The sequence below is a fragment of the Watersipora subatra genome, chromosome 2 (assembly GCF_963576615.1).
Source record: "Watersipora subatra chromosome 2, tzWatSuba1.1, whole genome shotgun sequence".
Classification (NCBI taxonomy): Eukaryota; Metazoa; Bryozoa; class Gymnolaemata; order Cheilostomatida; family Watersiporidae; genus Watersipora; species Watersipora subatra.
The window spans coordinates 4,763,745-4,791,744 of NC_088709.1; the positions used below are offsets into that span (position 1 = coordinate 4,763,745).

Sequence of the window (28,000 nt, forward strand, 5' to 3'; positions counted from 1 at the left end):
TGCATTTACAGAGAGCAAATAGGAAAGGCTGAATTTTACACCTCATACGGTTCATGGCTCTGCAATACCACCCTGTGCAACAATGATAGCCTGTTGCTTCAATCCTCAGGTTGGTCTGATATGCAAGCTGTTTAACAAATTCCTGGTTCACTCTGTGCCCAAAAATGATAATAAGTTGATGGCTCCTACTGTAAATATGAACATTGCCCTAGTAGACACATTTAGCCCTAGTAGACCCACGTAGCCCTAGTAGACACACGTAGCCCTAGTAAACACATGTAGCCCTAGTAAACACATGTAGCCCTAGTGAACACATGTAGCCCTAGTAAACACATATAGCCTCAGTAGACACATGTAGCCCTAGTAGACACATGTAGCCCTAGTAGACACATGTAGCCCTTAGACACATGTAGCCCTAGTAGACACAGGTAGCCTTAGTAGACACAAGTAGCCCTAGTAGACACATGTAGAGCTAGTAGACACATGTAGACCTAGTAGACACATGTAGACTGAGTAGACACATGTAGACCTAGTAGACAAACGTAGCCCTAGTAGACACACGTAGCCCTAGTAGACACACGTAGCCCTAGTAGACACACGTAGCCCTAGTAGACACACGTAGCCCTAGTAGACACAGGTAGCCCTAGTAGACACATGTAGACCTAGTAGACACATGTAGCCTTAGTAGACACATGTAGCCCTAGTAGACACACGTAGCCCTAGTAGACACATGTAGCCCTAGTAGACACAGGTAGCCCTAGTAGACACATGTAGACCTAGTAGACACATGTAGCCTTAGTAGACACATGTAGCCCTAGTAGACACACGTAGCCCTAGTAGACACATGTAGCCCTAGTAGACACATGTATCCCTAGTAGATACAAGTAGCCCTAGTAGACACATGTAGCCCTAGTAGACACATGTAGCCCTAGTAGACACAGGTAGCCCTAGTAGACACATGTAGACCTAGTAGACACAAGTAGCCCTAGTAGACACATGTAGCCCTAGTAGACGCATGTAGCCTTAATAGACACATGTAGCCCTAGTAGACACATGTAAACCTAGTAGACACACGTAGCCTTAGTAAACACATATAGACCTAGTAGACACATGTAGACCTAGTAGACACAGGTAGCCCTAGTAGACACATGTAGACCTAGTAGACACATGTAGCCTTAGTAGACACATGTAGCCCTAGTAGACACACGTAGCCCTAGTAGACACATGTAGCCCTAGTAGACACATGTATCCCTAGTAGATACAAGTAGCCCTAGTAGACACATGTAGCCCTAGTAGACACATGTAGCCCTAGTAGACACAGGTAGCCCTAGTAGACACATGTAGACCTAGTAGACACAAGTAGCCCTAGTAGACACATGTAGCCCTAGTAGACGCATGTAGCCTTAATAGACACATGTAGCCCTAGTAGACACATGTAGACCTAGTAGACACACGTAGCCTTAGTAAACACATATAGACCTAGTAGACACATGTAGACCTAGTAGACACAAGTAGCCCTAATAGACACATGTAGCCCTAGTAGACACATGTAGACCTAGTAAACACATGTAGCCCTAGTAGACACATTATATTGAATTTGCTAGTTTATATAATTTTCAAATATTCCAAGTGTCTTAAAGTACGTTTATAAGGTTAATAGAATAAAATAATTTTAATAAGGATACCTGTATATGTTTATGTGTATAAGGAATCACCAACATTTTGAAATGTTGTACATTCCATAGTTTATTAAAACTCATTTGATTACTCAAGCAGTTGAAAAATGGTCTAGAATCTATATAAGGGCTAGACGAATGCTCGGCGTTGTCATGGTAATAAGAATATTTTTGCAAAACAAATGTTTTTATTTAACATACACAACATTTACCATTTTAATTTTGAAACTTCATATTATGAATTCAAGTGGTTTGTGTTCAAATAACTTTAGAGAAAACATAAAGCAACTGTAAAGGTGTTTAAATGGGAATTAATAAGCATGCAATGGCTAGATAAAGTCTGTTCTACTACAATGATTACAGTAAAAGAATGATTTGGTACTTATACAAATAATACGAACTGAGAAAACAAAATAAAAATCATGAATATGTTGAATTAATAATAACAAGGAGTACATGAGAAGTTTGTTTATAAAAAGGTTTCATCGAAATTTTGAACACAACTGTACTGGTACAAAATGAGATATTGGCATCATCTGAAGATATCACTGAAGCAGTGAAGTGCATGAGGGTTCCATGTCTGACTCGAATGAAAGAGAATGTAGAGGCAAATCCTATTCGTGATAATGCAACATGAAACTGTCCATGTGAAAAGTTTTTAGTATTTTCAGTTTTTGGCGATTGACCTTAGGAATATTTGGTAAATGAAGATTTTGTTGAAAAGATAATGGTCGAAACGGTTGTTGCCGACAGACTATTAGTCGAATTCATAGACAATTAGTTGAAATTAAAGACTATTGAAAAGATTTGTGTTATTAGTTAGAACAGTATCAATTTGCTATATTTCTTAAAAATTACCCATCTAGCCATAAAATCACAATTATTCCATCTGAAAAGATTTCACTATATAAGTAGCATGTAAAACAAATAAACGCGTCGGTAAAGTTGCAGTAGCTTTTAACAAACCAATTTTTGCATAACAATTTCAACCGTGGACCAATGGAGCACACTATATGCTATACATGTACATATTATTAAACCCAAATGCCGCAAAATTTTGTAATAAAAAAAGGTTGAATGTGTATCAAAATTGTGAGTGCAGTATTTTTATGGTGCGGCATTAATAACATAGCATATGTTTAGCTGTTAGAGCTAGTACAAAATTATAGAGCTAAACTAACACTAAGTTGAATATAAAGTTAGCTAACAGGTAAAAACTCACTAAGAATATTATTATTAATAATGTGGCAAATATGACATACAATATTTGACATTATATGTGTATTTCAACCTATAGAATTTCAGCAAAATCACCTTAAACCAGAATAGTTGCTAGTAGAACCAGAAATTGAAAATGTGTAAGTTGAAACAGTACATTTAAAAATGACAAATAAAAAAAAGTAATGAATATAAGGTTGTTAAAAAATCTTCTGTTATACTATAACATGTTATACTATAACATGTTATAGTATAACATGTTATACTATAACATGTTACACTGTAACATGTTATAGGGCAAGGCCAAGCATGGTGTCACACACAAAGGCAATTTTTTTTGCCTTTCGCAACCATAATTTTTAGTTAATTAGCGAGCACACATGTTCAGACATGTGGAAACACAAAAGTTTTCATAATGAAATCTTCTCACATGAAGATATTGAGCATGCAAGTAGGTTTTTCCCATATTATGTATGACGCGCGGGACAATTGATCATATCCTCTCAAACTTTACAATTCATTATGAAATAATTTTTACTTCCATTTTATAATCAATACAAGAGTGGATTTTCTAGCCCAGGTATTTTTTTTGAGCAAACGCAAATTTTTCCTTGTAATTCAGGCGAGCAAAAATTAGTTTGTCCCGCGCGTCACAATTTTAGTGCATTTAGTTGCAGCCCGTTCTTCCTACGCTATCTGATAAAAGTTTTTTTATTTAAAATGCGATTTTAGACTGCTATAGTTTAGCCCAACTCGCCAATTTGCTGAAAATACTGTACGTTTTTGTTTTATAGGTACATGGAAGTATTTTAGGCGTTCGGAGTTTAGGCGTTCTCTTTGATACCCTAGCATGTGAAAGTAATGCTAGCTATTCCAAGTCTAAAAAGCCAGTTTCTTTGAGAAAAATAATGAATTAGAATTATTTTATGTTTTGTAACTCAGAATCTAGAGCTTGTCAATATTAGCCTACTCTTCTGATACACACACCTAGTGTGCAAATCACGAGGTAATCTTTAAACCAAATGTGTATTTTTAAAGTACGGTTACGAAAATTCTCTTTCACTCATGCATTGAATTTTCAGTTAGTAGAGAAAGTAGGTTTCCCATTATAGATACTGTAAGACTTTTTTCTGAACTAGCATGTATTCTAATGACTGGCAAACTGCTGTTAACATCATGCCACACTTCCTGTCCATAAGCGACGAAAGCTTCGAAAACACCTGCTGAACTACATGTTGAGTGACATCTTTGAGATTTTTAATGAGGAATATCCAGATGTCAAAGATCGAGGTGAGCTCTAGTAAATTTAAAGAGTTGGGCCCAGTAAATTGCAAACCAGTTTCTAGACATGATCAAATTGTCTGTGCTTGAAAATACTGCAAAAATGCGGAGTTAGCTCTACTGGGACTGCGGCAGACAAGTGTCTGCTCTTTGGAAATGCCTACTACTGTTCATCAGCTACTGAAAAGAACTATGCGTAACATGGAAAATGAATCGTGTGTGAAGAGGGAATGCGACTCTTGTGGCTGTTTCAATCAATAGTTTGGTTGTTGGCGCTAAAGAGCATGTGAATTTCTATCAGTGGAGAGATGGTGAAAACGATCTTCCTAGCTTCGACCTTCGAGCTTCCTAAACAAGCTCGAAGATCAGATGCCATCATCTGACTTGCTTGTGCTGCTGAAATACCAACTGATATCACTTTCCCTTTATATGTACATATACACTTCTAACCATCAGCACAAGTCGATCAGTTACCTCAAACAGAATTTGAAAAATGGGGCAGTGATCATTCACAAAGACTTCAGTGAGAACTTAAACTGTAAGCAAGCAACCGAAATCCAGAGCACCTACTACACCACAATAAGGGTGACGGTGTTCACTGTCATGATTCATTATAAGCTGGATGGAGTCCTAGCCCACAAATGCTGTGCAATAGTTAGTGATAGCCTAGAACACACTAAGGATGCTGTTTACACGTTTAATAGAGAACTTGTGAAATTTCTGAAAGCAGAAAATAGTAACTTGCAACATATTCATTATGTAAGTGATGGATCCGCATCGCAAATCAAAAATCGTCACAGTTCAGAACTTGACTAGCCATAAGGAAGAAATGGGTATGCCAGCTGATTGGAGTTTTTGTGAGACATCACATGGCAATGGTGCAGTAGATGGTGTTTGAAGCATCAAACAACAGGTTCTGATGGCAGTATATTGAGGATGGTATGTCGTAAACTTGGCAAAGTCATTTGCAGAAGCTGCAACAATAATAACTTCCAAATCAGTGAAACTAATGAAGGTTTTCAACATCTCAGAAATAATGATCACTAACACAGCAAGGATCTGCAAAGAACGCTGGTCCACTTCACTTCCAATACATGGCATTTGATCTTGCCATCACATAGCAATTAAAGAAGATGGTGATGTTACTCTGATGGAATGGTGTTCTTCCACTTTACAGCCAGTTCCATCCACACCGAGCAGCGAACCTAATCAAATGGTAACCACAGGAGATACTTCACAAACATTGACTCAGTCATTATGACAAATGTTGGTTGCAATGGCCTATGACTCTGGAGTGAGCATTGGAGAAATTCTCACAGGGGAAGCTAATGAAGGTAGCTATACTATAAAGTACATACACCGTGCACGCAAGCAGTTCACGTGGCCAAACCTCAAGGACATAAGAACGACCCTCAGAAATTTTCTTCCTAAAGTATTTCCAGTTATTGTACCAGCAGCAACTACCAGCATGACCCAACATGTTATAGTATATACTATAACATGTTGGGTCATGAAAATGCAAAGAATGTTCCAAAAATTCTTGATAGTCAAGTGATTTCAGTTTGCCAAAAGTTGTGTTTTTAAGAACCAAACCATACTTTATATACACTGATCTTTATTGATGCCAATATACAACACATTTGGTGACGAGGATTGAATATTACTAAAGTAGTATCATGGCGGAGATGAACTTTAAAGCTCTTACACTACGGAGTGTCTGTAGAAAACAGCTAACATTAGAAAACCGACATATATTTAAACAGAAGCTCAAACTGTACCTGATTGCTACTTGGGTACTCAACAGGAAAAAAGCCAAAGCTATAGCTATTCTGTTAACCCTAGAGGTGAGGTAGAGCTAAGTTGCTACACACAATCCATCTGGCCTGGCTGACAACCATGAAGAAACATCTGATGACATATTCACTGTCAGGCTTGATAATCCTTTTTAGCGGCGAGCGAATTTACTGATTGAGCGTTACGAGTTTAGGTCAGCTAAACAAATAGTAGAAGAATCTATTAACGCATATCTTGTACATTTAGCGGGGTTTGTACAACAATGTGCTTTTACAGAAAATACCATACATGAACATCTACATGACCAGCTCTTTTGCGGGTGTTGCGATGCGCAGTCAAGGGAGGATTTGTTCAGAAATGCCAAACATGCGATTGACCGAGCTAAAGCTGATGCATGGGCTCATGAAGCAACAAGAGAGCGGATGATGATTTTCAACCAAGCTAACCAGGTTAATTTCAGGCAAGCAAGAGAAAGCATGTAATGCCTGCAGAGAAATGATGCTTCAGGTGTGTCATATACGCAGTCGCAACAATAATAACTCTGAACCACGGAAAAATAGTGATAAAAACAAAGGCTGTTACAGATGTGGCTATAATCACATAGCCGACAAATGCTTGGTCCAAGAAGCAGAGTGCTATGTATGCCACAAAGGGGTCACATAAAGCCTATGTGCAAAAAAAATTTGGTTAGAAGAAAATATGTCAAAGCAATAGTGACTAGTATTACTAATACAGATGAGGCTTGCACCATGGGTGGTGAGCAGCAACAACCTGATGAACCAGAACAGAGTCTAGTCTACGTAACCTCCGAGGTAATGGCAACAGTGGATAATACTGGTATAAACCCAAATATGACTGTCTCGTGTGTAATCAATGTATTATGTATTATCATTTAAGAAAATTGATACCAGTTGCTCTACTATACTCATACCTGATTATAGTTATTGTTTTAAATTTAAACATGAACCATTGTAAGCATCTAATAACCAGTAACAGAATAACCAGTAGCATGTAAAGGCTCAATGCTGGCAAAGGTGCAATATGGCGACTGGAAAGGCGAAATGTACCTGTATGTTAAATCTGGAACCAGGTGTGCCCCTCTGGGTAGGGATTTGATGCGAAGTCTTCCGATGGTTTGGCCATCCATTTTGTGCACTGGAGGAATTGGAAGGGTGAGTGGTGGAGATAGCCTCTCCTTAGATGATGTGTTGCTAGTCACTCCAAATTGTTTAACCCAGGTCTAGGTAATCTAAGAAAGAAAAACAAAATTACATCTAAAAGTAGCTTTGGGAAAAAGCATGTAGGATTGCATTGGCTCTAAGAAAACCAGTAGAACAAGAGATTGATGGTTTAACTAGCGAGGGTATTATGGAGCCAGTAGAGTCTAGTGAATGGGTGTCAGGGTTGGTGCTTGTAATAAAAAAACATGACAAAATTGGACTGCGGAAATTCCAAGCCTACCCTTAACCCGAGCTTGTAGGATTTGTCTCCTTCCCAAATACATATGGATGATATTTAGCCCAGTTATTTGGTAGTGTAATGGTCCTCTGACTTAAGGATTATTAACTATAAGTGCTGGATTGGTGGTTCAAGTAGTTGCTTTATGATTTGCGAATTTAGAGGACTGTATTTTAGGTGTAGATTCAATGCTGAGAATTAGACTGGTTTGTTTTAGCTGAAAACTTAAAAACAGATTATATTTATTAAAAATTCAAACTTTCAATAGCAAAAACATAAAATATATAAAGGCTAATCAAGTCAATGGCTGATGCTAATTGCGCAAGTCTAAAAATATAAAGAGTGATACAAGATCAGAGTAATACTTAAAGCGTGAGTAAGATATGGAATTTGAATTGTTTCTGATCTACGCAGGCTTGTATATGTTTGCTTAATCAGTCAGCCAACCGTGATATACGTAGATCACAGACGATTGGGCACTGCAAAACTTTCTAGGCAGTAAGCGAGTAAGTACAAAGAAGCAGATAACATTTATGCTATGCAGTAAAATAGCAAGTGCTAGGAAGTTGGAATAACAAATCAGCTTGTCAGGCTACCAAGAGTCCAGAAAGCTGTTTCCTAATTATATCAAAAATGGTTAAATAAAAGGGGATGAGTGGTTCCATAAGAGGTGTATGATACTCTTATGACAGGATGCATAAATACTAATATAGAAGTTGAATAACACTATGAGTTCCTTTGTTTCACAATGATACGGTATTGATGGGCTGTCTAACTAAAGATTACAAAGGCTGGGCACTTCACAGTAGCAAGTTTTTCACTACACTTTATCTCTACTATACTTGATATCTCGGCTGCTTATAACCAGATAGAAGTAGATCGTGCATATAAGGATCTGTTAACTATTGCAACTGTTGTACAAATTTCAATGATTAGCATTTGGGGTGCAGACAGTACCAGCTATCTTGCAGCTTGCCATAAAACAAGTTTTGTGTGAGCTATTTTTGTGTATGTTAAGGTTTACTATGATGACATTTGTGGTCACAAGGGTATCAGTGAAAAAACATAATTAAAATTTGGGTGTGGTCATGCATAGACTGAAACAATTTGAGTTGAGATGTAATAAATCAGAATGCAAATTGATGTTAAGCTCCGTTCAATATCTAGGTCACATCATTGATGATGTAGACATCAAACCCATGCCCAGTAAGGTAAAAGCCATCATCCAAACTAAAGCCTCCAAAAAGGAAAAGAAACTTCAATACTGTATAGGCTTACTGGGGTTAAATAGAAAATTCATCCCTAAGTTTTCAGAAATAGCAAAGCCTCTGACGGATTGGTGAAAAAAAGACAGTTGCGCACTAATTAAGTGCTCATGCCTAAAGGGCTTTTGAGAACGCTAAACAACTATTAATATCCAGTGGATATTTAATGCACTCTGATCAAACCAAGCCAGTAGTACTAACCTGTGATGCTTCTTAAAAAGAGGATGGCTACTATGCTGTACACATGGAGGAAGATATCAATGTAGGCCCATACAACTTGCAAGCAGAGTCCTGACAAAAGCAGAGCAAGGGTATTCTCAATTAGAGCGGCAGTTGTTTGCGCATAACCTTCCAGCTACCAGAAATAACCCATTCTTCAAAAAAATGCTTCTTGGGATACAGCAGAAAAAATTGAAATGACCCAATCTTTTATAGAGTGCTTCTTAGAATGCAACAAAAAACACTAAAAATGAACCAATCTTCAATAAAGTGCTTCTTAGGATGCAGCAGGAAACAATACAAAATGCGGCATCTGATAAAATGCAAGTTTTTGTACGTAAAAAATGGAATGTCAATGGTTGGTGGAATATCAATGGTTGGTGAAATGTCAATGGTTGGTGGAATGTCAATGGTTGATGGAATGTCAATGGTTGGTGGAATTTCAATGGTTGGTGGAATGTCAATGGTTAGTGGAATGTGAATGGTTGGTAGAATATCAATGGTTGGTGGAATGTCAATGGTTGGTGGAATTTCAATGGTTGGTGGAATGTCAATGGTTAGTGGAATGTGAATGGTTGGTGGAATTTCAATGGTTGGTGGAATGTCAATGGTTGGTGGAATGTGAATGGTTGGTAGAATATCAATGGTTGGTGGAATGTCAATGGTTGGTGGAATTTCAATGGTTGGTGGAATGTCAATGGTTAGTGGAATGTGAATGGTTGGTAGAATATCAATGGTTGGTGGAATGTCAATGGTTGGTGGAATGTCAATGGTTGGTGGAATGTCAATGGTTGATGGAATGTCAATGGTTGGTTGAATGTCAATGGTTGGTGGAATTTCAATGGTTGATGGAATATCAATGGTTGATGGAATATCAATGCTTGATGGAATGTCAATAGTTGGTGGAATGTCAATGGTTGGTAGAATGTCAATGCTTGATGGAATGTCAATAGTTGGTGGAATGTCAATGGTTGGTGGAATATCAATGGTTGGTGGAATGTCAATGGTTGATGAAATGTCAATAGTTGGTGGAATATCAATGGTTGGTGGAATGTCAATGGTTGGTGGAATGTCAATGGTTGGTGGAATGTCAATGGTTGGTGGAATGTCAATGGTTGGTGGAATGTCAATAGTTGGTGGAATGTCAATGGTCGGTAGAATGTCAATGGTTGGTAGAATGTCAATGGTTGGTAGAATATCAATGGCTGGTGGAATGTCAATGTCAGGGTTTGTGAAAACTATCAAACAAGAGTCACTATTGTGCATAGGAGAGAACCCAACAGATCGTGTACACTCGTGTCTAGATTGATTGTTCTTGGCTTACAACAACTGTCCACGTAACGGTACTGGGGAGTCGCCTGTTATCTGTTTATAGGATAGAAGATTACCATTAGCTTTGAACTTTATTAGACCTGCAGTAGTAGAAGACTATATCATCATTAGGGGTTGGGTAGAAAAACACTAAGGTTTCAATTAGGCGAATTACACTTGGTACAAAGTTAGGTACGTTAAGAAAAATTGCAAAAATGCATGGTTAGGTCATATAAAGAGCAGTTACAATACCGAGTAGAAATCAACAGTAAAATTTGGAAGAGAATTTTTTACCAATTGAACCCTACACTGGCAAATACTCGGTGTGAAGAATTAGACGCTTTGTTTGCGGATTATGGTTTGTCTCTACCGTCTATTGCAGTTTCGGAAGGCGTGCAGGTGTCTGGCATTTTCAGCATGAGCATAGAAACACTCAAAACTTTTCATGTAATACCCAACTCCCCTAAGGTGCTTTTGGGTAATGGAGGAGACAACTCACAGTCGCCAACCGCTCCTGTTGCACCTCGAGCAAAACTGGCTCAGCCACTTCGACAATCAAGTCATTTGTGGCATCCCGCTAAGCAATTAATAGAATAAATGTGAACAGACACGTTTATATTAATTTCATACTAGTTGGACTATCACCACCAATTATTTAAGGTTGACTTGCAACAAAATTCACATTACAGTTATTTGGTATCAAAAGATTCGCCATGTTTTACTCTGTTGTGTAGTAGGTGCCAAATATGTGGGAACGTGATTAAAAGCTCCTAAAAGCTCAAAAACGAACAGAAAATCGCAGCGACACGAGACCGCCCTAGTTTGGATTCGTTTTCCAAAACGGCTAAAATGTGACATATGTGTGGGAGATGGTTTATGTTTACGCTTTCATGCATCCTTATTCGTCGAACTATTTTCACAAATATACTTCACGCTTGCGGTAAAAACCATATCTATTGTTCCTACGCGTCTATTTTATCGGCATCGTAATGCTGCAACTTTGAGCACTGATATCTCAAAACATAGCATAAAAATATGTTTAATTTTTTAAACTTAGCTTGAACGATTGCATATCATCCTCTGATAAAATTGGTCGAAAAATGCTGTAGAAGTTGTTGGCGCCATATGGCGGGAATTGTAAGTCACATGATCAGATAATGTGAGTTTCAGTTCAAGTTTGATCTATCGCAAATAACAGATACGCTTTCTCGTATTAAACTTGTTAATTTCAATTCGTCATAATCTCTAACGCGCCACATCGTGGTTGTGCAGCTGGCAAGCTGAGAAGCACTTTTTTTTAGCCAAGAGCAGAGAAAAGACCAGACCTTTACCGGGCGTGGAGCAACTGGGTGAAGCTGGATGTGACAAACTTTATTTATTCGCCTGCTTACTCTTACCTTTTTTTTCGTCATTTCAAAGACAACATGTTTTCTAACCGGTTTGCATACTCCACATGCCACCAAAGCATGTGAGTAATTTATTTTATGAACCACTTGTATTAGTACTGGTAACTCGGGTTATTTTCTAGTATTCTCCTAATACTACTGTATTAATCTATATTTAATATTACAATATTAATGTCATTTAATTGTGATATGATATTATTAGTATTTTATGTTTTTAATTACGTTTATTATTCTTATTATAATAACAAAACTAATTCATACTGTATATCTATCTGTAAAACGTAATATATTAATCTATAATTCATCAAATAATGTTATAAGTTTCACGATTAATTTCGCCAAATTTCTTAACCCCACTCACTTATAAATATGTTATATAAAATAGTTATTGTCATTTTGTGGTATCATCGTTAATAGCATATTAGTATTATTAGATGATTATTATTAGTATTAGATGATGAAGAGTTTGTGCCAACCACTGAAGACTGGGAAGAGTTTGAGCGCTATGTTGGCCAGCGTCAAACACTCTCCAATTACATGTAAGATAGAGCTGAACTTAACCAAACTTGACAAAATGTAAAGAATATCCATAGAGTTATTGCACACATTTTTATGTTTACAATATCATAGATTCTGATAAGGTTTTGTAAAATCTGTGTCATGATTGCATGGCTATAAATTTATTCTTTTTCTGATCAAGCAAATATGATATAATAACAGGAAATGATGTTGTACAAATCTTATTGCAAATCAACTATTGTGTTGTGATTTCAGACCCGAATCCTCCTTCAAAGTGGAGAAAATAATAGTAAGTGTGACAGCACTCCAGCGACTATTTCACTGTCACGCCTGCGCCCTCCTCTGCTCATTCACGATGGTGCGAGAAGGTGGATGGGTAGAGTTCAAGGTTATATGTGCCTCCTGTCACCAATCGTACACTTGGGAAACAACTGCCAGGGTGAACAGAGCTCACGTCATCAACCCCCTGCTGGCAGCTGCATTACTCTTTTCTGGCAGATGCCTTACGCAGAACCTCCGTTTTCTGTCGCTCCTGAACATCGCGATACCAAGCCACAGTGTTTGCCTCTACCAACAAAGAGAATACTTACATGGTGTGAGCGTTAATATTTACCCATAAACTTGGAAAATGTGAGTAAAAGCTAGGCACACTAATTGAATAACGACATTTAGAAACAATTTTTTTTTAAATGAAAATATGTCATCCTTCAAGCGAAATATATTATAATTTGAAATTCTGATTCTTCACCATAATATAACACAAAAAGGGGGAAGAGGATTCTACATTCTTAGACTAATGATAATGAGACAAATTAATCTTGTATAATGAAGTTTTACAATATTTTACAGTGTATTGCTGAGCAGTACACTCTGCATAATGAGGGATTGATGGCAGCAATCGATTGGGAGCTTGATTAGGCAGGTGACAGTAGATGTGATAGTCCGGGGCATTGCGCACTATACGGGGCTTACACTACGATGGATCAGAGCTGCGGTTTAATAGTCAGCAGCCATCTTGTCAAGGTAAAACTTTGACAGTTTTTACTTCACAGCCTGACAAAAACCGAAATTCTTTTAGTAGTTATTAATACATAAACATGAAGTTGCTGATCTAGCTAAATAATTCATTCAAATAATGTGAAAGTGATTGTTGGTCGTAACTTTTTTACTTTGCAGTCAACGGAGACCACCAGCTCTAACACCATGGAGCTGGAAGGCTTCAAGCGATGCCAGTCCGATCTAATTTCCCACGGCTTGATAGTGAGGTTCATTACAACGGATGTTGTTACAAAGGTTGTGTGCATACCGCAAGCTTGTGTTTTGGCTTATGCCGCAAATTCGTCACGGTGAGCGACGAATTTACGGTATAAGCCTCTACCTGCCTGCTTTGTGTCTAAGATTCGGGCTCTTTTCCCACCAACGAATGATGAAGAAGAGTTTGCAGACTTGCAAACAAGATTTGCGGCATAAACCAAAACACAAGATTGTGATATGCACAAAACCTTTTTTGAGCATTTGGCGATGGCTCTCCAAATGGGAATAGATCATCTACCAAAACAATTATTAAAAAACAACAATTGCTGATCATCAAAATAATCTCGATCTTTATATAATAAAATCATAAAACTAATACGCTCTCTACTGTAGTAAGTGTACAAGCCAAATATAACAATTCTCCTTGTGTTCCACGAGTTCAGAATATGTGTGTTCAACCGATGCATTAAATGTGTAACACAAGAATTGTAGATAATGCCTGACACATTAGCATAGCTTTGGTGTTATTGGCATTAAATAAAAATCCAACTCACTATGATATCACAAGTAATTATTCTACTCCAACTCAAGGGGTGCAGGCGCCACAAGTTCGTCCACACCAGGATGCATACACAGGCATTCATGCTCCCGCGGTCATTGAGACGATGCGTAAACTCAGCATCATGGCAGCACAAACATTCGGGAAGAGATGGCATGTTTTGACAGCGCTTGCAGACACACCACTCTGTAGCCGGTGGTATTAGCTCCTAAAGAAATGAACAGATATGTCTATGCAACCATAGCTAATACATCAGGTCGATGTTATCCAACAGTATATCAGTGCAGCACTAGATTTAAATATTAAAATTGTTAATGTTGTCATTTGAGAAAAAGCTGTAATTATTTTTTTGCAATATGAAGCGATAATTATCATCATTAAAATCATATACATGTATATAATAATAATATTCGTTCTATCACTCTCAAGCTAAAACTATTACTACTAGCTAGCTTGGCACATAAGAACTGGCTAGTGGCAGTGCTTACTTGCTGGGAAGTTTGATTCTGTTGAAGATCTTCTTCAGATGGAGCGTCAGGCTCGAAACGCCAGGGTCCTAACTGTTCAGAATTTGACATTTTTTATGATCGCAACTCGGACATGTACACGTATGATGAATAGTCGGACGGAATGACCAAGCTGAAACTGTAAAGTAGCGAGCATCTATAATTGATACGAGGTCTTAGGTAAAACCCGAAGTGTTTGTCATAAACTATTGCTACGGTAAGTTTGATATTGAGCTTTGTATTGGCTTTTCAATTCACGCGAGAACATCACGTGACAAGACAATAACCAAAATCCACAGATACGTCATCGAAATCAAGAGATTCCAATCTACGGCGGCTTTTTGTTTTTGAGCTTTTAAGAGCTTTTAATCACATTTCCACATATTTGGCACCTACCACACAACAGAGTAAGACATGGCGAATCTTTTGATACCAAATAACTGTAATGTGAATTTTGTTGCAAGTCAACCTTTAACTAATTGGTGGAGATTTCATACCCAGATACTCACTATAATTAGCCATGTTGTATACTCACTATAATTAGCCATGTTGTATACTCACTATAATAAGACATGTTGTATACTCACTATAATTAGCCACGTTGTGTATTCACTATAATTAGCCATGTTGTATACTCACTATAATTAGTCATGTTGTATACTCACTATAATTAACCATGTTGTATACTCACTATAATTAGCCATGTTGTATACTCACTATAACTAGCCACGTTGTGTATTCACTATAATTAGTCATGTTGTATACTCACTATAATTAGTCATGTTGTATACTCACTATAATTAGTCATGTTGTATACTCACTATAATTAGTCATGTTGTATACTCACTATAATTAGTCATGTTGTATACTCACTATAATTAGTCATGTTGTATACTCACTATAATTAGTCATGTTGTATACTCACTATAATTAGTCATGTTGTATACTCACTATAATTAGTCATGTTGTATACTCACTATAATTAGTCATGTTGTATACTCACTATAATTAGTCATGTTGTATACTCACTATAATTAGCCATGTTGTATAATCACTATAATTAGTCATGTTGTATACTCACTATAATTAGCCATGTTGTATAATCACTATAATTAGTCATGTTGTATACTCATTATAATTAGTCATGTTGTATACTCACTATGATTGGCCATGTTGTATACTCACTATAATTAGCCGTGTTGTATACTCACTATAATTAGCCATGTTGTATACTCACTATAATTAGCCATGTTGTATACTCACTATAATTAGTCATGTTGTATACTCACTATAATTAGCCATGTTGTATAATCACTATAATTAGTCATGTTGTATACTCACTATAATTAGCCATGTTGTATAATCACTATAATTAGTCATGTTGTATACTCATTATAATTAGTCATGTTGTATACTCACTATGATTAGCCATGTTGTATACTCACTATAATTAGCCGTGTTGTATACTCACTATAATTAGCCATGTTGTATACTCACTATAATTAGCCATGTTGTATACTCACTATAATTAGCCATGTTGTATACTCACTATAATTAGCCGTGTTGTATACTCACTATAATTAGCCATGTTGTATACTCACTATGATTAGTCATGTTGTATACTCACTATAATTAGCCATGTTGTATACTCACTATAATTAGCCATGTTGTATACTCACTATAATTAGCCATGTTGTATACTCACTATAATTAGCCATGTTGTATACTCACTATAATTAGTCATGTTGTATACTCACTATAATTAGCCATGTTGTATACTCACTATAATTAGCCATGTTGTATACTCACTATAATTAGCCGTGTTGTATACTCACTATAATTAGCCATGTTGTATACTCACTATAATTAGCCATGTTGTATACTCACTATAATTAGTCATGTTGTATACTCACTATAATTAGCCATGTTGTATACTCACTATAATTAGCCATGTTGTATACTCACTATAATTAGCCATGTTGTATACTGACTATAATTAGCCATGTTGTATACTCACTATAATTAGCCATGTTGTATACTCACTATAATTAGTCATGTTGTATACTCACCATAATTAGCCATGTGGTATACTCACTATAATTAGTCATGATGTATACTCACTTTAGAACAGGTGCTTGATATTTGGTGTTTTTTACGAGGAGACGAGTCGTTACATCGTAGATTGTTGGGTTATGAAAATGTAATTATTCGTATCGCTATATGTTCTGAAGAATTTCGGTGGTTATGAGATTTCGGTTGCCTTCTGCTTTAAAAAATAAAAACATACTTGATATAATTACACTGCTCCATATTGATGCCAATATACAACACTTTCAAAAGATAAACAAATGCGAAAGGGAATATTAACTAACAATGAAAAGCACATACTTAGCTTGTAACTTGCAAAGGCGCCTAGAAGTTAAAGTGGTACAACTGCGATAAGCTGAACCTATGCAATGCCCAACCAATAAATTTTACATAAGATATGTACATGTATTTAAGGTTAGGACAGCTTAGCGTATCGGGCAGAACATTTACCTACAGATACAGTGGTTCCGCATTAAAAGCCAGTAATAAATGGTTTTCTCGTTGCTAGATTTAGCTTGCTACAGCTGGACACACAAATGACAGACCAACAAAAGGCAAACATTGAGATTTACATACATGTATATGGAGTTGATATTTATAGATTATTAGGTAATAAAAAAGCCTTTGCACAGAAAATTTACTTTTAATCAGCATACCGATAAACCACATTTACGATTTTAAGTGAAGGTGTTGGTTTACTTTGTGTACTGTGTTTATTTCTGTATCCTGTGTTTATTTCTGTGTACTGTGTTTATTTCTGTGTAATTCATTGTGTACCTTCTGCAGTGTCTACTACAGCTCTACACTGATAGCAATAGTCTTGAAATAGTTTAAGTATTTTTTTTTGGTATGGCTTCACGCATAATGCTAGCTAAAGTGTTAAGCGTGAAACCATGAAAGATTGGCAGGTGTAATAAGTATGTGCCCAATTTATTCCATAGTATAGCCAGTTGGACAGCGTAGTGTATTGGTTAAATTCCCATCGCAGAACTGGCAATTACAAGTTTGAATCTAGTGTGAAGCGAATTTTTCACCAAAAATTTGTAACTAGACACGCGGACATACAAACGGAATAGAAACAAGATACAGACATACACTTAGATTTATATATATAAGTTAAACATACAGAAAAGGTTTTCTGGATCATTCAGTACTAAAGCTGACTATATAAAACAAGATTATCTATGCAGCTGGAAGATAATGCAGGGTGTGGTTATGCACTTTCCATTTGAACTATGTAAATGTAACTTTTGTATGTGAGAAAACCATTTTCCATTTCAACTTAAATTAGCTTAAGTTAAATTTTATTTACCAATGGTGTAAGTAGGAAGCTTGTCTGAACAGCATTTAAATGGTGTTCATTGTGAACTAGCAGAGCTCTGAATGTAATTTGATTAGAGAAATTGTTGCTTGTTTCAGACAATTCAATGGCTTCGAATGGACAGGAATTCCCTCAAAAGGTTGTCATAGCGACATCTGTAATGGTCGGAGTTTTCCTAGCTGCTGTTGTACTATTCTTCTGTAAAGGTATATGTGAGAGGAGAACTAAAATGGTAGGTGCTTTTTTATGGTTATTGCTAGTTAGCGCAACTGGAGGATCTTATAATGAGTAACCTGTAATAGTTTATGAAATTTCTTTCTCATATATTCTGAATTTAAAGTAAATAGAAATTTCCCTATCATACAGCCCACGACCAATGTGATATTGGAAAAAGAAAGGGTACTGCTGGTTGAGAAATGCAATATTAGCAGTGAAATGGCACTGCAGTGCAATAGGATAACTGCAATGGTAGCTGTAATGTAGCCTACTGGGTGTTATTATGTACAACAAACAGCAATAATTAAAGGAAAAGATTATATGTTTATATCTCTCCCTGCAATAGGAGACATGCAATATAAGAAGTGAAATGGCAAGCTGCTGGGTTATATATATATATATATATATATATATATATATATATATATATATATATATATATATATATATATATATATATATATATATATATATATATATACTCATGCTACAGACAGTACTGTTTCGGCTATTGAAGCCTCATCAGTGCAGCTCAGAGCTTTGGCAAGGGACACAAATCCCATTACCAATGAGAGTTGACTTCCTGCCACGAAACAACTAAGTTGCCTCTCAGACTTTAAAAAAGTCAATGTGCTGACACCAGAGTGCTCAAATCACAAAAGAGATGAGCTTTGCACAAAGGCTACTAGTGCCGCACCTCTCACAGAGTGCTCAACCAAACCGAAGTGAGGGAGCATATACATATATATATGTATATATATGTGAGGGAGCATATATATACATAAATATAAATATATATATATATATAAATATATATATATTTATATATATATATATATATATCGCTGGGGGGCTGTATATCATTGGTCATAGCAACCAATATCAACAAGTTGTGATATTTATCTAGATTTCTGTCTTTATATCTAAAAAAATGATGCTGAATTTAAAAATTTCTACAGATTTTAGCTGGTTGTCATAGAAATAGATGTATATCTATAAGAAAATGTACGCCTATTACTTAATTTTGCGGATATTAAAAGCGGCTTGGCAGTACTGCAATATTGGGCACAGCCGTAGTACCATCAATAAAATCTTTCGAAAAATAATTGCAGTAAGATATTGCACACCATCAGTCACTATATACTTCGATCTTGTAAATTCGAATGATTATTCTTATAACTAAATCTTATAAAAACAAATAATTATTCTTACAATTAAATATTGTAATATTTTTATAGGTAATTTTGTAAGAATCATTAGAAAAATATTATGGTCATTTCCTTTATTTTCACTGCTTTGGACATCAGATGGAATACTTAAGTTCTCATTATAAGTGTCTAAAATGTCAGAGTCCGGTAGAATCGGCAAAAAAGAAACGATTACTTTTCAGTACTTCTACGTTAATTACAGAAACCTTCGGCAATTGGGCAATGCCATAGACTGGTGAAATTTGCACGTTTTCCTCGTGAAATGCGCACGACTTAATGGTTCTACTCTCTGTCGCATGGCCTTATCGGCGTTTTGTTGGCCGGTCTTGATTTTGATTAAAAAACGTTTGTTAAATTTTCATAGCGATTTTAGGCCAAAATAATCTGTTTATTTATGTATAATCCGATCAGATGGGTAAGGTTTAGGATATTGTCTACAAATTTCAAAGACTTTGTAACATATTTAAATAAGTTTATATGTGTTTTGTATCATTATTATACTTAAACGACTCCATTGAAAAATGGTTAAATTTGTTGATGAGATTTCAGTACAATGGTTTGCAACGGTGTTCATGAATAATTTTCATCAAGTTGTGTGCACATATGTATTTATCGTGAACCTTCCAAACAATCGCTTCGCTCGTGTTTTGTCATGAGATAAATTTTCACATCTTGAAACATTTCATAATTTAAAGCTTTCTCAAAGCTAATCTATAAATTCATTAATGCTAATCTATAAATTCATCAATGCTAACATATAAATTCATCAATGCTAACATATAAATTCATCAATGCTAACATATAAATTCATCAATGCTAATCTATAGATTCATCAATGTTAATCTATAGGTACATCAATGTTAATCTATAGATTTGTCAATGCTAATTTATAGATTCATCAAAACTGATCTGTAAGTGTATCAATGTTAATCTATAGATTCATCAATGCTAATCACTATGTTCATCAATGCTAGCCCATAGACTAATTCAGGCTTTTGGACTGTTTATAGGCAACAAAGATGAGCTAGGGATAGCTAATGGTTCCCAGGCTCCTAAAAGGTCATGTAAAAAAATACTGTCTCACACTTTACATTTTTATAAATTTCTGCAGGATAAATCAGATTTACCATCCTTTGAAACAGAAAGCAGTGGGTATGGAGCGCTAAAACTCTGCAAGAGAACCATAGCAAAAGACTTGATTCGCCAAAATCTAATAGGTAGTTGCGGGGTACCACTCACTTACTCATAATTGTTACTATTATAGGTGTGATGTAGCCTATTAAGTCCTTGTTCATTATTGTTATTATTATAGGTGTGATGTAGCCTATTAAGTCATTGTTCATTATTGTTATTATTACAGGTGTGATGTAGCCTATTAACTCCTTGTTCATTATTGTTATTATCATAGGTGTGATGTAGCCTATTAAGTCCTTGTTCATTACTGTTACTATTATAGGTGTCATGTCGTCCATTGGGCCTTGTTTTAAGTGTGCCACCAAAGATCGCTGGCAGCTTCATCTTGCTGTTTTGTATTTCTGTAGTATACACTTCGGTATATATTTCTATATATATATATATATATATATATATATTATATATATATATATATGTATATATATATATATTATATATATATATATATATGTATATATATATATATATATATATATATATATATATATATATATATATATATATATATAGAAATATATACCGAAGTGTATACTACAGAAAGTGTATACTATATATATATACATATATATATATACATGTATATGCTTTCATGTTACTGTATTTATGTTTGACAGCACCTTTCTTACTATATGTTTGCTCTCTGCTAATAAAGTTCTCAGCGTTCCCTCTGCGTCATATGAACTAGTTTCTCATCAGCACTCGGTATTATCTTTATTCTCAGCTCGCTACTCCGGCCATACATTCTACGATCATTGGATTGCTTTGCACCTTGGACCTGGGCCTTCACTCATGAATTCCGCAAACCAGTTGCTAGTATTTCTGTTGCTTTTCCTTTATCTTCTTATTAAGTTCTTACTTATAAGGGCAGCCTCGCCTATTATCTGAAAAAGCTTCTGGTTCTTGTAATCAATGGTCATGTCTGGCCAGTTGCTTCCTTGCTCATCCAGTATTCAGTCTCAGCACAACTTTCCCTCTTTATTTTCTAACACAGTGCTCTTTTCTAACCTTAACCTGTACCAGCATTGGTCATCACCCAGCAGATTATTTACTCTTTTATCCAGGCAGTCATCAGAATCTTTAGCACATTAATGTGTCTTGTCAGATACTCGTTTCCTACAAAAAGCTGGCATTGTGATGTTAAATGCATCACTCTTCCAGGGAATTTCCTGCACAGCTTACATGATCTGATTCAATGTCAAGGCCACTGCTCTGCTTTCATGATCTGGTCTTGACAATTTGTTTTAACATATTGATAATTGCTGCCACTTTCCTTGGGTCTATATTGCATTTCATGCACTTGTATCTCCCCTTTTTCTTGAGGTTTGTAGAATTCACTTTGAATGTACCAATTACTCTCTACCAATTACTCTCTACCAGTTACTCTCTACCAATCACTCTCTACCAATTACTCTCTACCAATTACTCTCTACCAATCACTCTCTACCAATTACTCTCTACCAGTTACTCTCTACCAATTACTCTCTACCAATTACTCTCTACCAATTACTCTCTACCAATTACTCTCTACCAATCACTCTCTCCCAATTATTCTCTACCAATTACTCTCTACCAATTACTCTCTACCAGTTACTCTCTACCAATTAATCTCTACCAATTACTCTCTACCAATTACTCTCTACCAATTACTCTCTACCAATCACTCTCTCCCAATTATTCTCTACCAATTACTCTCTACCAATTACTCTCTACCAGTTACTCTCTACCAATTAATCTCTACCAATTACTCTCTACCAGTTACTCTCTACCAATTACTCTCTACCAATTACTCTCTACCAGTTACTCTCTACCAATTACTCTCTACCAATTACTCTCTACCAATTACTCTCTACCAATTACTCTCTACCAATTACTCTCTACCAGTTACTCTCTACCAATTACTCTCTACCAATTACTCTCTACCAATTACTCTCTACCAGTTACTCTCTACCAATTACTCTCTACCAGTTACTCTCTACCAATTACTCTCTACCAATTACTCTCTACCAGTTACTCTCTACCAATTACTCTGTACCAATTACTCTCTACCAATTACTCTCTACCAATCACTCTCTACCAATTACTCTCTACCAGTTACTCTCTACCAATTACTCTCTACCAATCACTCTCTACCAATCACTCTCTACCAATTACTCTCTACCAATCACTCTCTACCAATTATTCTCTACCAATTATTCTCTACCAATTACTCTCTACCAATTATTCTCTACCAATTATTCTCTACCAATTACTCTGTACCAATCACTCTCTACCAATCACTCTCTACCAATCACTCTCTACCAATTACTCTGTACCAATTACTCTCTACCAATTACTCTCTACCAATCACTCTCTACCAATTATTCTCTACCAATTATTCTCTACCAATTATTCTCTACCAATTACTCTCTACCAATTACTCTCTACCAATCACTCTCTCCCAATTATTCTCTACCAATTACTCTCTACCAATTACTCTCTACCAGTTACTCTCTACCAATTAATCTCTACCAATTACTCTCTACCAGTTACTCTCTACCAATTACTCTCTACCAATTACTCTCTACCAGTTACTCTCTACCAATTACTCTCTACCAATTACTCTCTACCAATTACTCTCTACCAATTACTCTCTACCAATTACTCTCTACCAGTTACTCTCTACCAATTACTCTCTACCAATTACTCTCTACCAATTACTCTCTACCAGTTACTCTCTACCAATTACTCTCTACCAGTTACTCTCTACCAATTACTCTCTACCAATTACTCTCTACCAGTTACTCTCTACCAATTACTCTGTACCAATTACTCTCTACCAATTACTCTCTACCAATCACTCTCTACCAATTACTCTCTACCAGTTACTCTCTACCAATTACTCTCTACCAATCACTCTCTACCAATCACTCTCTACCAATTACTCTCTACCAATCACTCTCTACCAATTATTCTCTACCAATTATTCTCTACCAATTACTCTCTACCAATTATTCTCTACCAATTATTCTCTACCAATTACTCTGTACCAATCACTCTCTACCAATCACTCTCTACCAATCACTCTCTACCAATTATTCTCTACCAATTATTCTCTACCAATTACTCTCTACCAATTATTCTCTACCAATTATTCTCTACCAATTACTCTGTACCAATCACTCTCTACCAATCACTCTCTACCAATCACTCTCTACCAATTACTCTGTACCAATTACTCTCTACCAATTACTCTCTACCAATCACTCTCTACCAATTATTCTCTACCAATTATTCTCTACCAATTATTCTCTACCAATTACTCTCTACCAATCACTCTCTACCAATTACTCTCTACCAATCACTCTCTACCAATTACTCTCTACCAGTTACTCTCTACCAATTACTCTCTACCAATTACTCTCTACCAATTACTCTCTACCAATTACTCTCTACCAATCACTCTCTCCCAATTATTCTCTACCAATTACTCTCTACCAATCACTCTCTACCAATTAATCTCTACCAATTACTCTCTACCAATTACTCTCTACCAATTATTCTCTACCAATTACTCTGTACCAATCACTCTCTACCAATCACTCTCTACCAATCACTCTCTACCAATTACTCTGTACCAATTAATCTCTACCAATTACTCTCTACCAATCACTCTCTACCAATTATTCTCTACCAATTACTCTCTACCAGTTACTCTATACCAATTAATCTCTACCAATTACTCTCTACCAATTACTCTATACCAATTACTCTATACCAATTACTCTATACCAATTACTCTATACCAATTAATCTCTACCAATTACTCTATACCAATTAATCTCTACCAATTAATCTCTACCAATTGCAATCACGCCATAGCTCACGGTCATCGCTCTATTGTTATAATCACTCTATAGTTCATAGTCATCACTCTATTATTATAGTCGCTTTATAGCTTACAGCCATCATTCTGTTGTTATAGTCACTCTATAGCTCACAGTCATCACTCTTTTGTTATAATCGCTCAATAGCTCACAGTCATCACTCTTTTGTTATAATCGCTCAATAGCTCACAGTCATCACTCTATTGTTATAATTTCTTAATAGCTCAGTCATCAATCTGTTGTTATAATCACTCTATAATGTCATCTCCTCTTCAGCATAACTACTGTGCCATATCGTAACGCATAGCCAACAGCTAACACAACTTTTAGGTGAAGGAAAATATGGAAAGGTTTACAAATGCAGCCATTTTACCACAGAATATGCTGTTAAAGTTTTCACCTCTCAACATGGCTTGATTGGCTGGTCACAAGAAAAAAAAATTTATGCAGAAGTCAATTTACACCACGAAAATTTGCTTGGATTCCTGGCCGCTGATGTGGAGTCGTGCTCATCCGTCATTCAATATCTCATAGTGACTGATTATCACCCAAATGGTATGACAAACTTTTTTGTTTTTGATTACACCTTTTTCTTAGCATATTATAAATTTTAATGTCTTAGCTGCCAAGTATTACATAAAAAGAGAACAAGTAGCTTTGTCAGCAGGAATATATACACTAGCAGACGTCTTTTATAGCGCGCAGTCTTACGATATATTTTACTTGCTGTATATCTTGTTATTCTTTTCTGATAGAAATGCAGCACGTCTTTTATCTGCAACTATGTTTAATCTGTTACCAATCTTTACTGTCAAACTAGGTTCACTCTATGACTATCTTAAAGCAAAGAAGTCTTTGGATATTGTTGCGGTGAGCCGCATACTGCGCACAATCATTTCTGGCTTGACATATCTCCATTCAGAAATTAATGGCCAGCCCTATAAAGAACCTTTAGCTCATAGAGATATCAAGGTATGTAGTTGTATGCCTATATACAATTCATAGAGATATTAAGGTATGTATTTGTATGCCGATATACAATTCATAGAGATATCACGGTATTTATTTGTATGCCTATATACAATTCATAGAGATATCAAGGTACGTATTTGTATGCCTATATACAATTCATAGAGATATCAAGGTATTTATTTGTATGCCTATATACAATTTATAGAGATATCACGGTAGTTCGAATACATACATACAATTCAGTGATATTAAAGCGTTCCCAGTTAGTGATCATATCCAAGTTTTTACAATCATCTATTCACCTCTGAGAGAGCAACCACTTCCACTGTCTGCATCACATAAAATTTATCACTTATTGCGTGGCCTTTAAAGATACACGTACCACTTCAATTTTGGTTTTAAAAACTCTTTCTTTAAGCGAAAGATTGGTAGCCAGTTTTAACTTACATTGTTATGCACTCTAATTGTAAGTTATTATTTCTTAAACTGGCCAAACAAAGTTAAGCAAAATTAATATACAATATGAAGTTACTTCAGAATAAATCTGAATTACTTAAAGAATTCAGTGCAGCTCTCAATAGACATTAAACCAAAGATTAAGTTGAGGCGAAGCGTCGGCGCAGATTACAACAGCAAAAACATTTGTGTCAATATGTTTGACTTCAAGTACTACACTAACTACTACTGCACTGAGTTGTGTCAACTGTTGTGTGTGCTGTTGTGCATAGACCAAGAACATTCTTGTGAAGAATGACGGCAGCTGCTGCATCGCTGACCTTGGAATGGCAATAACATCGAAGGATATCGCCAACTGGAGAAAGATAAAGTCATTGATGCAAGACGGCGATGAAAGTGTTTCTCAGGTAATCTGAAAGACAAGGATGACAGCCTCAAATAAGTATTGTTGAGAAATGTTATGAGAATTGACATAACATAGCTTATTGATATGGCTAATTTTAGTTCATACAGGTGGGAACTAAAAGATACTTGGCTCCAGAGATTTTAAACCTTTCAATTCACAGTGACAGTCTTCAAGCCTTTCAGAAAGCGGACATCTACTCTTTTGGACTCTTACTTTGGGAGGTTCTTGTCAACAGTAGTCTATGTAGAGTTGAACATGCTCCAGGATTATATCCTGACAAAGAAGGTAGAGATATGATCCTATAAACATAATATACCAGTATGGCTAACCTTTCTAATCCGTTGAGACAGAAAAGAATCGAGTCCCAGTTTATGCAACACCGTATTTCAAGAAGCCCGAGCAAACTTTTACTTTTGATTTATATGATGTAGCTTGTTTGAACTTAAGCATGGTCAACGCTTAGTCTTGACTCCTTTTAGGGACACTTTACCATCTGCCGTATGATGAACTGGTCATGAACAATCCCTCGTTTCAAGATATGAAAGAGGTCGTTGCAGACAAACAGATGCGTCCATCTACAACGGTACGTTACACCCATCTACCACAGTAAGTTACTGTATGGATATGGTGTCTACCTATTTCACATATTTCAGCATGTGACTACTCAAATCTGTATTTCATGTAGTATGGAAGAGATGCTCCTCGAATGGTCCACCACCTGCAGACTATTATGGAGGAGTGCTGGTGTACTGAGCCTATAGTGAGGCTGTCAGCTCTCAGAATTCAGAAAAACATCAACATTATTGATAATCAACCTTGCTGAGCCTAGAGACAGTCAACACCTAGAGACAGTCAACACCTAGAGACAGTCAACACCTAGAGACAGTCAACGCCTAAAGACAGTCAACGCCTAGAGACAGTCAACGCCTAGAGACAGTCAACGCCTAGAGACGGTCAACGCCTAGAGACGGTCAACGCCTAGAGACGGTCAACGCCTAGAGACGGTCAACGCCTAGAGACGGTCAACGCCTAGAGACGGTCAACGCCTAGAGACGGTCAACGCCTAGAGACGGTCAACGCCTAGAGACGGTCAACGCCTAGAGACGGTCAACGCCTAGAGACGGTCAACGCCTAGAGACGGTCAACGCCTAGAGACGGTCAACACCTAGAGACGGTCAACACCTAGAGACAGTCAACACCTAGAGACAGTCAACACCTAGAGACAGTCAACACCTAGAGACAGTCAACACCTAGAGACATTCAACGCGTGCAAAGCTGCAGTTTTGTGCCGGTGCACTTAGTGCGTTATTAGCTCTTTTTCTGACTGTCAGTTTATTTCAACCTTCTGAAAAATATGATAACAATCGAACAGATAGTCCCGAGAGGCCTTTTACTTGTGTAGTTTGTAACTAAACATTCAAATCATATAATCTCTACATCCTAATATAACTTTCTCAGCAGGCATCTTTGCATCGCTTATATACTATGTACATAAAAATGTAGTTTTTATTGGGCCTATCCTAAAAAACGGCGAGTGAGGGAGGCTGATCAATTGGTCATTGGCGTGAGAGCGTGATACAATAATGATTAGTTATACAAGCTATTTATTTGTGTGATAGACAAAAGTAAACCATGAAATGAACTAAACGAGGTGATCATACAAAGGCAAAGGTCTGCCAGAATAGTAGGTAATTAATAAGATAGCCTATAAAAGCACTAGCAACAAATATAATTATTTGTATAAATAAAATGCAATACAGTTTATCTCATCCAAATACAAGCCCTGCGGCCTACAATAGTGCAAGTGACT

At 36.4% G+C, this 28,000-nt stretch overlaps 1 protein-coding gene across 1 annotated transcript; it reads left to right on the top strand.

The window, feature by feature from the left end:
* Nucleotides 1–27,013, top strand: LOC137387887 (bone morphogenetic protein receptor type-1B-like). Its single transcript, XM_068074399.1, has 9 exons — nucleotides 1–109; nucleotides 17,974–18,107; nucleotides 20,411–20,516; nucleotides 24,687–24,911; nucleotides 25,177–25,328; nucleotides 26,057–26,191; nucleotides 26,289–26,475; nucleotides 26,670–26,773; nucleotides 26,876–27,013. The coding sequence occupies exons 2-9, from the start codon at nucleotides 17,982–17,984 to the stop codon at nucleotides 27,011–27,013; spliced, it is 1,173 nt and encodes a 390-aa protein (XP_067930500.1). The 5' UTR covers nucleotides 1–109; nucleotides 17,974–17,981.
* The last annotated feature ends 987 nt before the right edge of the window (nucleotides 27,014–28,000 follow it).